The sequence below is a fragment of the Suricata suricatta genome, chromosome 11, assembly GCF_006229205.1.
Source record: "Suricata suricatta isolate VVHF042 chromosome 11, meerkat_22Aug2017_6uvM2_HiC, whole genome shotgun sequence".
Taxonomy (NCBI): domain Eukaryota; kingdom Metazoa; phylum Chordata; class Mammalia; order Carnivora; family Herpestidae; genus Suricata; species Suricata suricatta.
Window position 1 is genome coordinate 4,346,508 of NC_043710.1, and position 12,965 is coordinate 4,359,472.

Sequence of the window (12,965 nt, forward strand, 5' to 3'; positions counted from 1 at the left end):
CTATTTTGTTTCTGCTTCGGGTATGAGTTTCTTAATGAGCTCATTGTATTTCAGTTTGTGTCAACTGGTCGAGACACAGCGTGTGTGAAGGCTCTGAGGGACATTGAACCTGGAGAAGAGATTTCTTGTTATTACGGAGACGGGTTTTTCGGAGAAAACAATGAGTTCTGCGAGTGTTACACTTGCGAAAGGTAGGCAGCTTCTGTGTTCTCGTGACGGCCTGACGAGGACGGGGGTAACTGACGTCACTTCCTCCTTCGCGTTCTGTGGCTCTGCGCCTGGTACAGGCTGCAGAATGGCCACGGGATCTGCAGCCTGTAGGGGCCCCAGCACGTGAGCCTTTAAAATCTAATCACCAGCTCCTTCTTCTGAGTACATGAGAATAGCAGTGTGCCTAAAGAGAGAATGGGGAACACCGTCCACGCGTGTACACGTGTGTATCCGGGCCTGCCTGCACGCGCGCGCGCACACACACACGCACACACACACACACGGTGCCAGGGTGGCGGTGCCCAACAAGTGGCAAGTGACATTCACTTCTGATAATCATCCGAAAACACCGAAGTTGTCTTGGGTATTACCAACTGTGGCTTCTGGAGATTTTTGTTTGTTTGTTTGTTTGTTTGTTTGCGTGCACATGCATGCAGAGGGGTGGGCAGGGCGAGAGGGAGAGAGAGGCCCACGCAGGCTGTGTGCTTGCAGCGCAGAGCCCGACACAGGGCCCGGTCTCCGACTGCAGGACCGTGACCTGAGCCAAAATCAAGGGTCAGACGCTTAGCCAGCCGCGGCCACCCAGCTGCCCCTGGAAGTTTTACATTTTAATTTGTTTTATTTGAGCCTAACTGACACAGAGTCTCAGTAGTTCCAGGTGTACAACTTAGTGACTCCGCATCTGTGTGCGTTACGCTCTCCTCGCCACAGGGGCGTCTATGTTTTGATGCACGGACTCTTCAGAATTCCTAAATCCTGTCTCTTCGTGAGGAATCCCCTCTTGTGCCCTGTCAGGATTGTGGAGTCCTTGTAGAAATCCCCTACGTCTGACTCCGCCACCTGCTCGCCCACGCCACTCACAGCAGCGATCTCTGCGCACAGCGACTGTCTTGCTGGAGCTGCCAGGAAGGCCTGTCCCCAGGCGGTGTAGACCCAGGGCAGCAGCCCTGGACCTGTTGAGCCTGGGGTTTTTTTTTTCTAAGTTTATTTATTTTGGGAGAGAGAGTGAGAGCGTGAGCACGAGCAGGGAAGGGACAGAGAGAGAGGAAGAGAGAAACCCACGCAGACTCCACACCGTCAATGCAGAGCTTGATGTGGGGCTCGAATTCAGACTGTAAGATCATGACCGAAGCCGAAACCGAGAGCTGGCCACCCAGCGCCCCAGGCCCACTTTTCTTACCTTGTACTGCGCTGCCCTTCTTTCCAGGTCGTGGGACGTGCCCCCTGCGTCACCCGAGAGCCAGAGTGTGGGGTCACGCGCCGCCCCAGCTGCTCGCCCCTCGCTGGGGTCCTTGCCATAAGGAACAGCAGCTAACCTCTTCCTGAGGCTGCTGAGTCTTTGCCCCCCGCTATTGGGAGGGGTAATAAAAGAATCTGCCATTTTCTATATACAAAATTTTGAACACCGGTTAAATCTTAGACCAGTCCAGAAAAAGACCTTTACTCCATGAAGTAATTGAATTACACTTGAGTAACGCTTCGGAGTCATTTGCTAGAGACAACATGCGGTAGCCGTGAAGTGCCCGAGGCCCGGGGCCTGCCGGGCTGGACTCCTGAGACTGCCCTTCATTAGCTGTGTGATCCTGGGCCTTTGAACTGCTTTTTGTGCCTTAACTACCCCATCTGCAAAACGGAGAGAATGTTAGACGCCGTCACACAGAGTCGCTGTGAGGATTACATCGGCTATTCCGTGGGAGGTGTGGAGAGCACAGAGTTAGTACTCAGCTGTTAGCTGTAAAAGTATCTCGTGATTTCTCCTTAGTCGTCATTTAGAACGTAAGCTCCGTGGAGGCTTTATCTTTTCCGCTCACTGCCAGCATCCAGAACGGCGCCTGGCACGTCGTAGGTTCTTGGCGAATGGATGAATGGATGGACAGACGGACGGACGGACGGACATACAGTATGCTAAATAAGCTTCTGGAGGCCGGCCCGAGAAGGGTAACCACGGACTCCAGATTCCGCACCAACCCCGGAACAGCTCCCCGACTAGTCCAGGACGCCACCGTCGTCCGGCTCCTCAGCAGACGCGCCTGCCTGCTCCACGGGGTTACAGGGAGGAAGAGACCGACACGGTTCCTTTTTCCGTGGCCAGGCTTCGGGTAGAACCGCAGCCGTGGCTCTCTTCCGGCCGCTAGAGCGGTGGGCTTCAGAGGTGGACGCAGATACGAGGGGCGCCTGAGAGGGCCCGGCTCGTCACGGGGGCTCGCCCAGCGCTTCGCCAGATGGCAGCTGGGTGGCCAGCCTCTGGTGGGTCTCGTGCGGGCGGGGCGGGCGGACCGGCCGGGGCAGCCGCGGGACGGGAGGCGCTGGCTCTGCGAGGAGACGGGGAGCAGGGGCTCGTGGAGGCTCCGGGTTCCGGGGAAAGCCTCCGGGGCCCGCTCGGCGTGTTTCCGGCGCTGACCGTCGTGGCCCGGTAGCGCTTGTTAGTGATCTCAGGTGCTGCCGATTTCACCGCAGAGCACTGGGGGCAGAAGTCTAACGAAGGACCACAAAATACGGAGGGTTAGATTATTTTTAAGCTTCTATTAAAATATACCTGAGGAAGCTAAGAAAAAATTTCTAAAGTATAGTTTGAAGAGATTTGTCTTAACGCACACTAAAAGTTAGTAGGAAACAGTCGTGCCCAGCACTCGATATTGGCCCAGAAATGGACAAATGCGTAATAGGACACGAACGGTGGCCTGAAATAGGGGCAGGTGTGTGAGGTCACCGTCACCTGTGGGAAACGATGATTTCTCTAACAAGTTAATGTTAGTATAATTCATTATGCATCTGGAAGAAAACCAAGCTAAATTCAAGATGGAGTGAAGATTTAAATTTTAAAATACAATGCAAAATTATTAGAAAAAATTTAGGAGGCTTCATGTCTAATGGAGTAGTGGAAATCTTGTAAAAGAAGACACAAAATGGTGAATATGAAAATGTTTGGTCAAAATCCAAGTCAAATGATGAACCAAGAGAAAACAGCACACATCTGGCCAAGAGTGAATAATCCTGACGACAGAGAGCCCCTAGAAGCTCACAGGGAGAGGTAGACTCAGAGAGGAGAAAGGCGAGGAGGATGCCGCACAGAAAATCACGGCCGTAAACCAGGTGATCGAGACAGGAATCAGGTTCACTGTCACGGTCAGACTGGCAGACTAAGCGGTGAACCCTAGAGTGCTGGTGAGGGCGTGGAGAAACGGGCGTTCCTGCACTGCTAGCGGGGATGTGGATCATGAGGCCATCCATAGTTGTTAAAAATAAGCACCCCCTAGCTGGCAGCAGCCCCCGTGGAAGAATCTGTCTTGTGGAAATAGGAGCAGTAGTTAGTAATAGTTCAAGAGCAGTGTAACTGCGGGGTCCGTGGGGCTGGTAGAGCCCAAGCCACCCCACGAGCCCCAGGGGCCAGCGGCCAGGAGGGATCGATCCCATCGTGGGATGTCTGTCTGTTGGAGAAAGTACAGCCTTTGGAAGTGCAGTCGGTGGAAGCGTAGAGTCTTGTGTCCAGTGTGGGTTTATTTGTCCGTTGTGTGACGGCAAGGCTGCCTGCTGAGAGCGGATGGTGTGGCCCGATCATGGTTTTGTTTGCTTAAGGAGACCCAAGAGCGTAACTGGGTGTGCGAGACCCCGGCAGAGGCGGACGGCCTCCGGCCGGCAGTCCCCGAGGGTGCTCAGGCTCGGGGGCGCGGGCCAGCTGGCCCCCCGCGCTGCGTGGCTGTGGCCCCGGCGTCATTCTGCTTCCGCAGCAGCGGGAGCCGGTCTTGCTCTCGTGAGTTACGAAGAAAAGTCAGGGAGTAGAGAAGCAGCGGGATGGTAGAGTTTTACTGTAAAACAAAACAGAACAAACAAAAAACAAATCTGATTTCCAGGCAAAATAATTCCACTGTGATCATTTGAAGTGTACTCTAAATATGGCCCATTTTTCTAGAAATGAACCAAAAATGTTACAAGTTTTGGGGAAGAGGCATGAGATAATCTGAAAAGAATGCATTATTCTCTAAATCCCTATGAAATGAAACAGCCTTTGACATTTCCTCGGTTTCATTCTGCACACGAGCTAGTGCGGGGCGGAGGGGCTGCCTGCCCGCCGCAGCGGCGGGTCCTGCGGGCCTCCCGCGGTTTCTCACGCACCTGCCAGAGGAGGCAGGAGGCGGCCACACGGTGAGTCTGCCACTCTCTTCATGGAAACGTTAATAAAAACGGAATCCCAAGTATGCTCTAGAGAGATGAAGCGAGCAAGAGTGCTCACCTTGCTTGCCGGAAATCGTTTTGGCCGTGGGTGTGGGTGTGTGTCCCCTCCTGACGAGCCGGGAGACGATAGGGAGGGACCTCGCGCGGCCGGCGTGTCCCCCAGGCTGGAGGGTGCCCTGTCGCACGGCCAGTTCCGAAACTGTGAGTGGGTCATACGGCTTTTCTTCAACAGGCTGAGGACAGTAAGGCAACTCCATGAAGGCAATTTTGGCCCAAACAGATTTCTTATTTTTTTTACGTGTAATATGTAGCGCTTGTTTGTAACCTCATTAACTTACCGTTTTGAATAGAGCTGAGTAGAAATGTCCTGCTACATCCTGAGTAAAGTCCTGTCTGCAGGGCTAGACCCCTTGAGGATGAGTAGAGCGTCTGTGTGCGCCTCTGCTCCCGAAGAACTTACATACAAATATAAATTCTTAGAGCAGACTACAGTCATTCTCGCCCCGTGGTAAAAGCGAGCGTCTGATGTCTCCTGTTTAGTAACATTTTGTTAATGGTGGTTATCTCAATAACTTGAAAGAAATTGAACCGTTTTTATTGTTCCAAAAGTCAGATTTTCATTGATATAGCGTAGCCACCTTATACAAGAGGTCGGTTACGATTTATCTGTGTCTGATGTCGAGTTCTTTTTTTTTTTTAATTTTTTTAATGTTTTATTTATTTTTAATACAGAGAGAGAGCATGAGAGGGGGAGGGGCAGAGAGAGAAGGAGACACAGAACCGGAAGCAGGCTCCAGGCTCTGAGCTAGCTGTCAGCACAAGAGCCTGACGCGGGGCTCGAACCCATGAACGTGAGATCTGACCTGAGCCGAAGCCGGAGGCTTAACCGACTGAGCCACCCAGGCGCCCTGATGTCGAGTTCTTAAATCATGGCTTCATTTATGGAAATCCTCTAGTTTCCCTTTTTAATCCCTTAACTCTTGATATCAGTGGTGCGGCGTTAAGTTGTGTAGACCAGAGCTGGATCTCAGTAACAGCAGGATTATTTAGGCCACAGTGCAGGCCTGACTATTGCACTAACCAGTTTTGAAATTGAAGAGTTAGTTCTTTTCAGCCTACAACCTATGCTACACACGCGCTTCTACAGGGCCTCGTGGTTTCTCGCGGGCAGTTAATAATGAATTGACAGTAGTCCTAACAATTTGTTACTTTAAGTCCAGAGGTTTTCTGTATTGATTTTCTATACAGTCCTAGACCTGGTATGTTTCCGGGGAAGACTGAGACCTCATCAGTGCACCGCCTCTGTTGACTTGATGTGGCCTGGAGCCCCCAGGCCCCCGAACTTCCTGACGGTACGCGGTTTAACCTCTGCTGTTTTCTCTTTCAGACGGGGAACCGGTGCTTTCAAATCCAGAGCGGGACTGCCTGCACCTGCTCCTGTTATCAATAGCAAATACGGACTCAGAGAGACAGATAAACGCTTAAATAGGCTTAAAAAGTTAGGTGACAGCAGCAAAAGCTCAGACAGTCAGTCTGTCAGCTCTAACACTGATGCAGATACCACTCAGGAAAAAAACAGTGCAAGTAAGTAAGGGAGGTTTGATAAGCATGTATCTTCTTTTTTCTAAGTATTTTCACAGAATTCTCTTTCTAAAGTGTGCTTCACTTCAGTAGTTTTGATCTTTTAAATATTGAGAGAAGCCCTGGGACTCCTGTGCCTCAGCAGCACTGCAGGTCTCAGAAATGATCTGAGCACAAAATAGTCTGTGTCCCGACTCCGGACTCGGCCCTCTGCTCTAGACCAAAGTGTCTGCTTTTCCTCACCACCCGGTCGCCGGGTCTTCATCATGTGTTCCAGGCTCGTCTTGTGTTCGGGAGACACATTTCCAAGGTGTTAGTTTGACCGTCATGACGGCCTTAGGTCCGGACAAAGGCCCCGGGTGGAGGCGTCGAGGCGTCCGGGTCCCTGGGCCAGGCCCGTCCGTGGGCAGCCGTGACGCGAACCCGGGCAGGTCGTAGCTTCTGACCTCAAGGCTTCCACCTTTTTCCTGCTTGCTTGCCCTTTTCACAGTGAACTGGGCCAGTTCACACACCTCCGGTTACCAGATCAGGACTGGGAGAGGAGCATTGTGAAGGTTGCTCTGCTAGGACGTGTTGTGTTAGCCGCTGCCGAGCGCAGTGGGAGGGGAGGAGCAGCGGCCAGTCTTAGGACGCCACTTGTACGAGGGGGCGAGACCGCACGGAAGCCGGAGGAGGAGAGTGGAGAGTAACGAAGAGAGCGGAGGAGGCGTCGCCGGCGGAAGGAAGCGCGTCGTGCCTGTGGAGCTTGAGTCCTGGAGCCATTCTCGCGGCTGCTCGTTTCCTCTCCCGCCGCCAAAGCCGCAGGCTCGTTAGTCCGCTGGTTCTGACAGCACTGCGGCTTCAGAGTTTTGACTCCCGTGATCCCTAGGGCCGCCTCTTTCGGCACCCCAAGTGTCCATGGGGACCTGGTGGCGCCTCTGGGCCTCCTTGAGTCTGGCCGACGTAGGCCCCTCTCCCTCTCCCTGTCTTCAGATGTTTTCAGCTCAGCACAGGGGCACCCCTCCCCTGCAGAACGTCCTGGAGCAAAGGGAAGGCCCCTCCCACGATGGTGAATGTCCCTGCCGTGCCTGCTGCACCTGCCTGCCGAGGGGGTCGGGCCAGGGGCCACGTGTAAGCCGGCAGTCTCTGCTGCAGCCTTTACTGTCCCAGGGGACCAGAAAGAGCAAGCAGTTAGCCCGCCATTCACTGTTGACTGTTGGTTCTAATAATAAATGGAACATAATCAATGTTTTGTTTTCGGAGTCTGGTTCCTTGGTGAAACAGGAGACTTGTGAAGCCCGATTTAGAAATATACGTGCATGAGACACTTAAAGAGCATGGCCACGGCCACCACGCTGCCCACACCGAATGGCCCTGTGACACGGGGGAGGGCGTTAGCTCTGCGCCTGTATAAATACTGAACTCAGTACACCACAGAAACCAAAAGAGCATAACATAGACGGCTTCTAGAAGTGTACTGACTACAGTGTGGCCATCTAGGGAATCTCTGTTATTAGTAACCCAAGTACTTTTTTTTTTTTAATTTTTTTTTAAATGTTTTATTTATTTTTGATACAGAGAGAGACAGAGCATGAGAGGGGGAGAGGCAGAGAGAGGAGGAGACACAGAACCGGAAGCAGGCTCCAGGCTCTGAGCTGTCAGCACAGAGCCTGACGAGGGGCTCGAACCCACGAATGTGAGATCTGACCTGAGTCGAAGTCGGAGGTTTAACCGACTGAGCCACCCAGGCGCCCCCCAAGTACTTCTTAAAAGCCTACTAGTTGTTGAAGAGACACAGGGAGCTGAAGCCTCAGCTCCGGGAGGCCACAGGCACACGGGGATGTTGCAGCATGGTCTAGAAATGCCACGGCTGAGTTCCGAGCTGACCAGTGGTCCCTTTGAGCTGTGGTCCCAGCATTCCTGAGTAGAAATGCAGCACTTTCCGGTGACTGCTTCTCGGGGCCGGGGGAGGCGGGGGGTGGGTGGGGGGTGGAGCTTACTTGGTTCAAGGCACCTTTCTGCAGAATGATCGTTTTGGGGACTCGGAGGGTCAGTGTAACTAATGTGGAGGGCAGTGTGTTAGAGTTGACAGGTGCGGCTCCGCAGGACCTGCTCCGGCTCCCCTGAGGTCACATTCACAGGAGCGGCCCTGCACTCTGGCACGCGTGTCTCGGCCACGCCCTCCCACCTGTTTGAAGGGAAGGCTTGCTGAAGTGAGGCTGCGCTAGAGCCAGAGCCGCCCAGGCCTCTCCCGGGAGGCGAGCGAGCCTGCGGCTGGGGCCCCGGGGCGGCTTGTGTGTTCTCTAGGGAAGCGTTTCCGCCCAGTCGGGAGAAGGATTATCGGCTTCTGTGCAGAGTTTTTTTGAAAGGTGTCTGGAGCCACAAGTTGACGGTAGCTTCTGGAGAGAGGAGACGACAGCGTCCATTTTTACGAATTCAGCCCACGCGCCTGAATGGTAACGCCATCATTAGAAGATTCTGGTCTCTCAGGCCTCTTGGGTCTCCGTGGCTAGGCCTCCCCCAAAGTCAGTGCTGTGGAACACGGGCTTGGAGTCCTGCCGCAAGGCAGGGCGAGGCCCAGAAGGCCGGGCCAGCGCCCTCAGCTTACCCTGACTCCAGAGCACCGTCCTAGAGGTGGTGGGCCAGCCCGCTTCTCACTCCCCGCCGGCACCGCCTTCGCTGCTGGTCTGAATGCTCTTTGCTGCTAAGCCTGTCGGCTCCCTCGGAGTCCCTTCCAACACCCTGTTCCAGGCAGCCCTGCCGGTCTGTGTCGGTCGTGTGAGGTGGAGGATGCTTATCCCTGACAAACTGGAACAGAAAGCTGTAAAGTCTCACTGAGGGTTTTCTGGATCTTCGAGTGCTGAAGACGCCAGGCTGCGGATGGCCCTTGGGTCGTGGTGTTGGTGGTGCTCCTCTCGGGGGCGCTCCCGGTAGAGAGCGGGCTGGATGTCGTCTTGCCGTCCTTGTATCTGGCCATGACTGTTGACACCCACGCAGGGCAACCCCACTGCCCAGGAGCAGACGCTGGCCCATAACAACACAGCGGGCCTGGGGCCACAGACCCTAGTCCCGATCCTGTCCCCTGCGTCTCAGGCACGCGGTTCACGTGGGCGTGGTGGCACTTCCTGCAGAGCATGCCTGTTAGGAGGGAGGTCGTGCTAATTTGGCCACTTTGCACAGCACCTTGTGTGTAGTAATTGCCGAGAAAGTGTTTCTCCACCTGAAATCACTGTCTTAGGTTTACGCATTTGGGATTTGTCCCCGCCTCCAGGCCAGAGAGCCCCCCCCCCCCGCCCCATGGTGCTGACAGCAGGGTACCCATGGGGGGAGGGGGGGGTGTGCGCCTCATGCCCACCCAGTCAGAGCCTTTTGGTCTCTGGACAGGCTCCCACTAGTGTGCGTTGTGCCGACTGTCTCTCCCGCCCGCGCCGCTTGTGGTCCTCGAGCCTCCGAGGACAGGGTGGACCTGCTTGGAGAGGAAAGAGCCCTTGGTGCCCATGGGGCCGTGCTCTGGGTCCGTTGCTCACATGCCCCTTGCCCAGCTTGTCTGTGTCTTTTCTGACCTTTGTCTTGCTGAGCATCCTTTTTAGTTCGGCGGTTGATGAGAGGAGGCTTGTAACACAAGAGACCAGGCCGCCACGCGCATGAACGCAGCAGGGAGTGCCCATGGCATCAGACGCGGTCCGTCATGTGCTGTTAGGACACAGAAACAATAAAGTCCCTCTGCCGAGCGGTTCACTGCCATCAGCTAAGCAGAGAATCTGCTGGAAGCGGGGGTGGGTTCAGAATTGTCACAAAACGAGACTCCCCTAATGGAGTAAAATAAGAGCCGGAGTCAGGAGAATTTTCGGTTCTCCAAAAACACACGGGGAGGGTGACCTGTCCTTTGTAGAAAGTCAGGAAAGGCTCCCCGTGCAAAGTGTTTCCTACGCCGAGTCATAAAGGCAACGGGGGGTTGGCCAAGTGAGGCAGGTGCAGAGCAAGGGAGTTCATGATGGAGACGCAGTGGCAAGTGTAGGACCCCAGCAAGCCAAGTGCATCGTGGCTGGAGCAGAAGGCAGGAAAGAGAGATTTATTTTGGGTTTATTCCTGGGGCATTCGGTTACTGAAGGGTTGAAAGCCCAGCAGTGACATGTTCTACTAGGAACATCACTCTGGCCCCGAAGTGGGGACTAGAATGTCGGAGGAGCGATGGGAGAGATGAGGAAAGGCAGGAGAGCAGAGAGCAGGTGGCGTGGGGGCGCCGCGGGGCAGAAGGGCGAGGCGGCCGGGGAAAGCAGGAGTCGGGGGCGACCTCCCAGGGCCTGCTCGGGCAGCGGGGTGGACAGCGGTGTTACCCTGAGCGGGGTGGACGATTTAGAAGGAGAAGCTGCCATGAAGCTTGATGGCGAGTCATTTTGGGCCTGTTGACTGTGAGGAGCCCGTCCCCGCGAGAAGATCTAGAAGCCAGCAGGTGTTCAGTGAACTGGATCTGTAATCTAGGAGAGAGGCTAGAGCAAGGGGTTCAGGAGCTGCCAGTGCCTCAGTGTAAGAGCCATGGGGGTGGGGGGGGTTCTCAGAGATTTCGTGTAGTTTCCAGAGGGTCTAGGATGGCAGAGGCCTGAGGGGTGCAGTTGAAGGGGTGGATGGAAGGCCAGGAGAGGGCGCTCTTAGGGGCAGCCGGTGGGACAGGAGTTTTCAGGAAGGAAAACGGTGAGCAACACCTTTGTTCTGCGGAGGAAGGAAGAGGGAGAAAGGGCTGGAAAGTGTTCGCTGGACTTGACAAGAAGGTTTTCTAAAATTGACAGAAGCTGCCTCTTTAGAGGGACAGGCTGGACCCAGATGGTAGGGGCACTGCCGCCCGGCATGCGGCATGTGGGTTTGCACAGGGAAGGGGGGTGAGGGCAGGGTGGGCAAAAGAGAACCACGGCTGAGAACCACTCAGCTTGGTCACAGGACGGGCCTTGAGGCGTCACGGGCTGAGCACATGAGACAGCCACGTGGCGGACCCCCCCCCACACACACACACACTTACATCTGTGAGCACATCTGCGCGGTCTGCCTCACAGGGGTCTTGTACGAGAAGGCCTTTAACTGCAGAGCGCCCTGCGCCCCCTTCTACTTAGACAGTCTCTCGCTAGTTCTGCATAATTCCAGTTCAGGCCGCCTCGGTGGCTCTCCACCGTCAGGCATCCAGACCACTCCTCCTCCCAAGTCTAAAACGCAGTGGCCGCCCCGGTGGTGGCCAACATGGATGAGCACGTTCTTGTTCGGGTCAGAGGGTCCCTTCCCTGGGGTCCTGCTGGTTTGGGAGACACCCTTCTTGGCTGCAGAGCCTTCTATTCCTGGTGGCTTGATGTTTTCTGGAAATGCTCGTGATGCATTCTTGCTCTTCTGTCTCAATAAAAACTCATGGTGACTTGCATAGCCTCGTAGAAGGAGGGACAGTCGCCCTGGCAACCCTTGGGCAGTGTGCTGGGTTGACCCACAGTTGTTTTTACTTTCCCTGTTTTCTGGTGAGAAGTGGGGATTATTAGTTTGGTCATCGCGGGTTCTGTAGTGAATGACTGAAAAGTGTAGTTTGATGGGGAAGGGGTTTCAGGTGGGGGGTGGGGGCACTAAATAATGAGAAATTGACTCCCGAAAAACACGGAACACACAGGTCCAAAATGTAAATAGAGAAATAGAGATGAACAGAAGTCTGGGGCAAGGTCAGGAAGAAACTCCTCAAGGAAGCAGCGTGACCTTGAGTCACATAGTACTTTTTGAGAGACTGGTCAACTATCCTGCTGGTCCTCAGGTGGCTGTCCCCATAGGGTCACTGCAGCCTTTGCATCCTTGTCCAGAGGAAGTTGGACCCCCTTTGTCCCGAGAGGATAACTCGCAGCGAGCTGCCTTCCCTCCAGAGTTCGGTCCTTGGCAGCGGGCCGTGTCTGGAGGGACGGGGCCAAGGAAGACCTCCGGCCCTCGGAAGCCTGCTGGCCCCCACGGAGTTGGAGGGAGAATGCGCAGTGCGGTTCTTTGCGGGCGAGTGCCGGCTGGGAATAACACTACACCGATCTTAACGTCCCTCTCACCTGTTTGAAGCCACTGTGACGGCCTGCGTCCGTTAGGGCTCATTAAGGATCTGCTTCTGTTATCTATTACGTTTCACAAAGTAAGTGATATGCTTACTTTGAGTTACTGAGTAATGGATTTTAGAAACCTGTTTCAGAGGAGGACATTAAGAAGAATTTGCGAATGAAACACGGATTTTTAAGTTTACTTCAAACTCAGGAGAAGAAGTATTTAGATACATTATGGAGGAGGCCAGAGTGAGAGCCAGGTCCTCGCTGTGTGAAAGGCGCAGATGCTCCACGAGTCGGAGGCCGCAGTCGGGGAGGCAAAGGGGAGCAGAGAGGGGGTGCCCACGCGCCTGGCAGGGGCCGAAGGGGGTCCGTCTGGCACGTGCCGGGGTGAGCCAGACGTTTCGTAGCCGACAGGGTTGGGCATCGTTTCGTTGAGCTCTCCTGTGTTACCGAGCCTGGTGTTCATCCTGTTGTTTGTTTTTTTTTTTTTTAACCTTGCAGCTCCTAACCGAAAATCTTCAGTTGGTGTGAAAAAGAACAGCAGGAGCAGAGCATTGACAAGGCAGTCCATGGCGAGGATTCCAGCTTCTTCCAACTCTACCTCATCTAAGCTAACTCACATACATAATTCCAGGGTACCAAAGAAACTGAAAAAGCCTGCAAAGCCTTTACTTTCAAAGATAAAATTACGAAATCACTGCAAACGGCTGGAGCAAAAGAGTGCTTCGAGAAAACTGGAGATGGGAAACTTAGTACTGAAGGAGCCCAAAGTAGTTCTGTACAAAAACTTACCCATTAAGAAAGATAAGGAGCCAGAGGGACCAGTCCAAGCCACAGCAGCGAGCGGGTGCTTAACCAGACACGCGGCCCGGGAGCACAGAGCGAGCTCGGGGCGAGGCGCCCCGCCGCCCGCCCCCGGCACGTACCCCACCAGGCGGTCGGCGCGGACGAGGCCGACCCCCAAGGAGGCCTCCG

At 54.5% G+C, this 12,965-nt stretch overlaps 1 protein-coding gene across 1 annotated transcript in view; it reads left to right on the forward strand.

Moving 5' to 3' along the window:
• The window catches only part of KMT5B (lysine methyltransferase 5B), a 45,541-nt gene that overhangs the window by 28,935 nt on the left and 3,641 nt on the right, over positions 1-12,965 (forward strand). Inside the window, exons 9-11 of the mRNA XM_029957366.1 lie at positions 55-191; positions 5,771-5,967; positions 12,492-12,958. Of these exons, the coding sequence (XP_029813226.1) occupies positions 55-191; positions 5,771-5,967; positions 12,492-12,958 (801 nt within the window). The remainder of the gene's footprint in view (positions 1-54; positions 192-5,770; positions 5,968-12,491; positions 12,959-12,965) is intronic.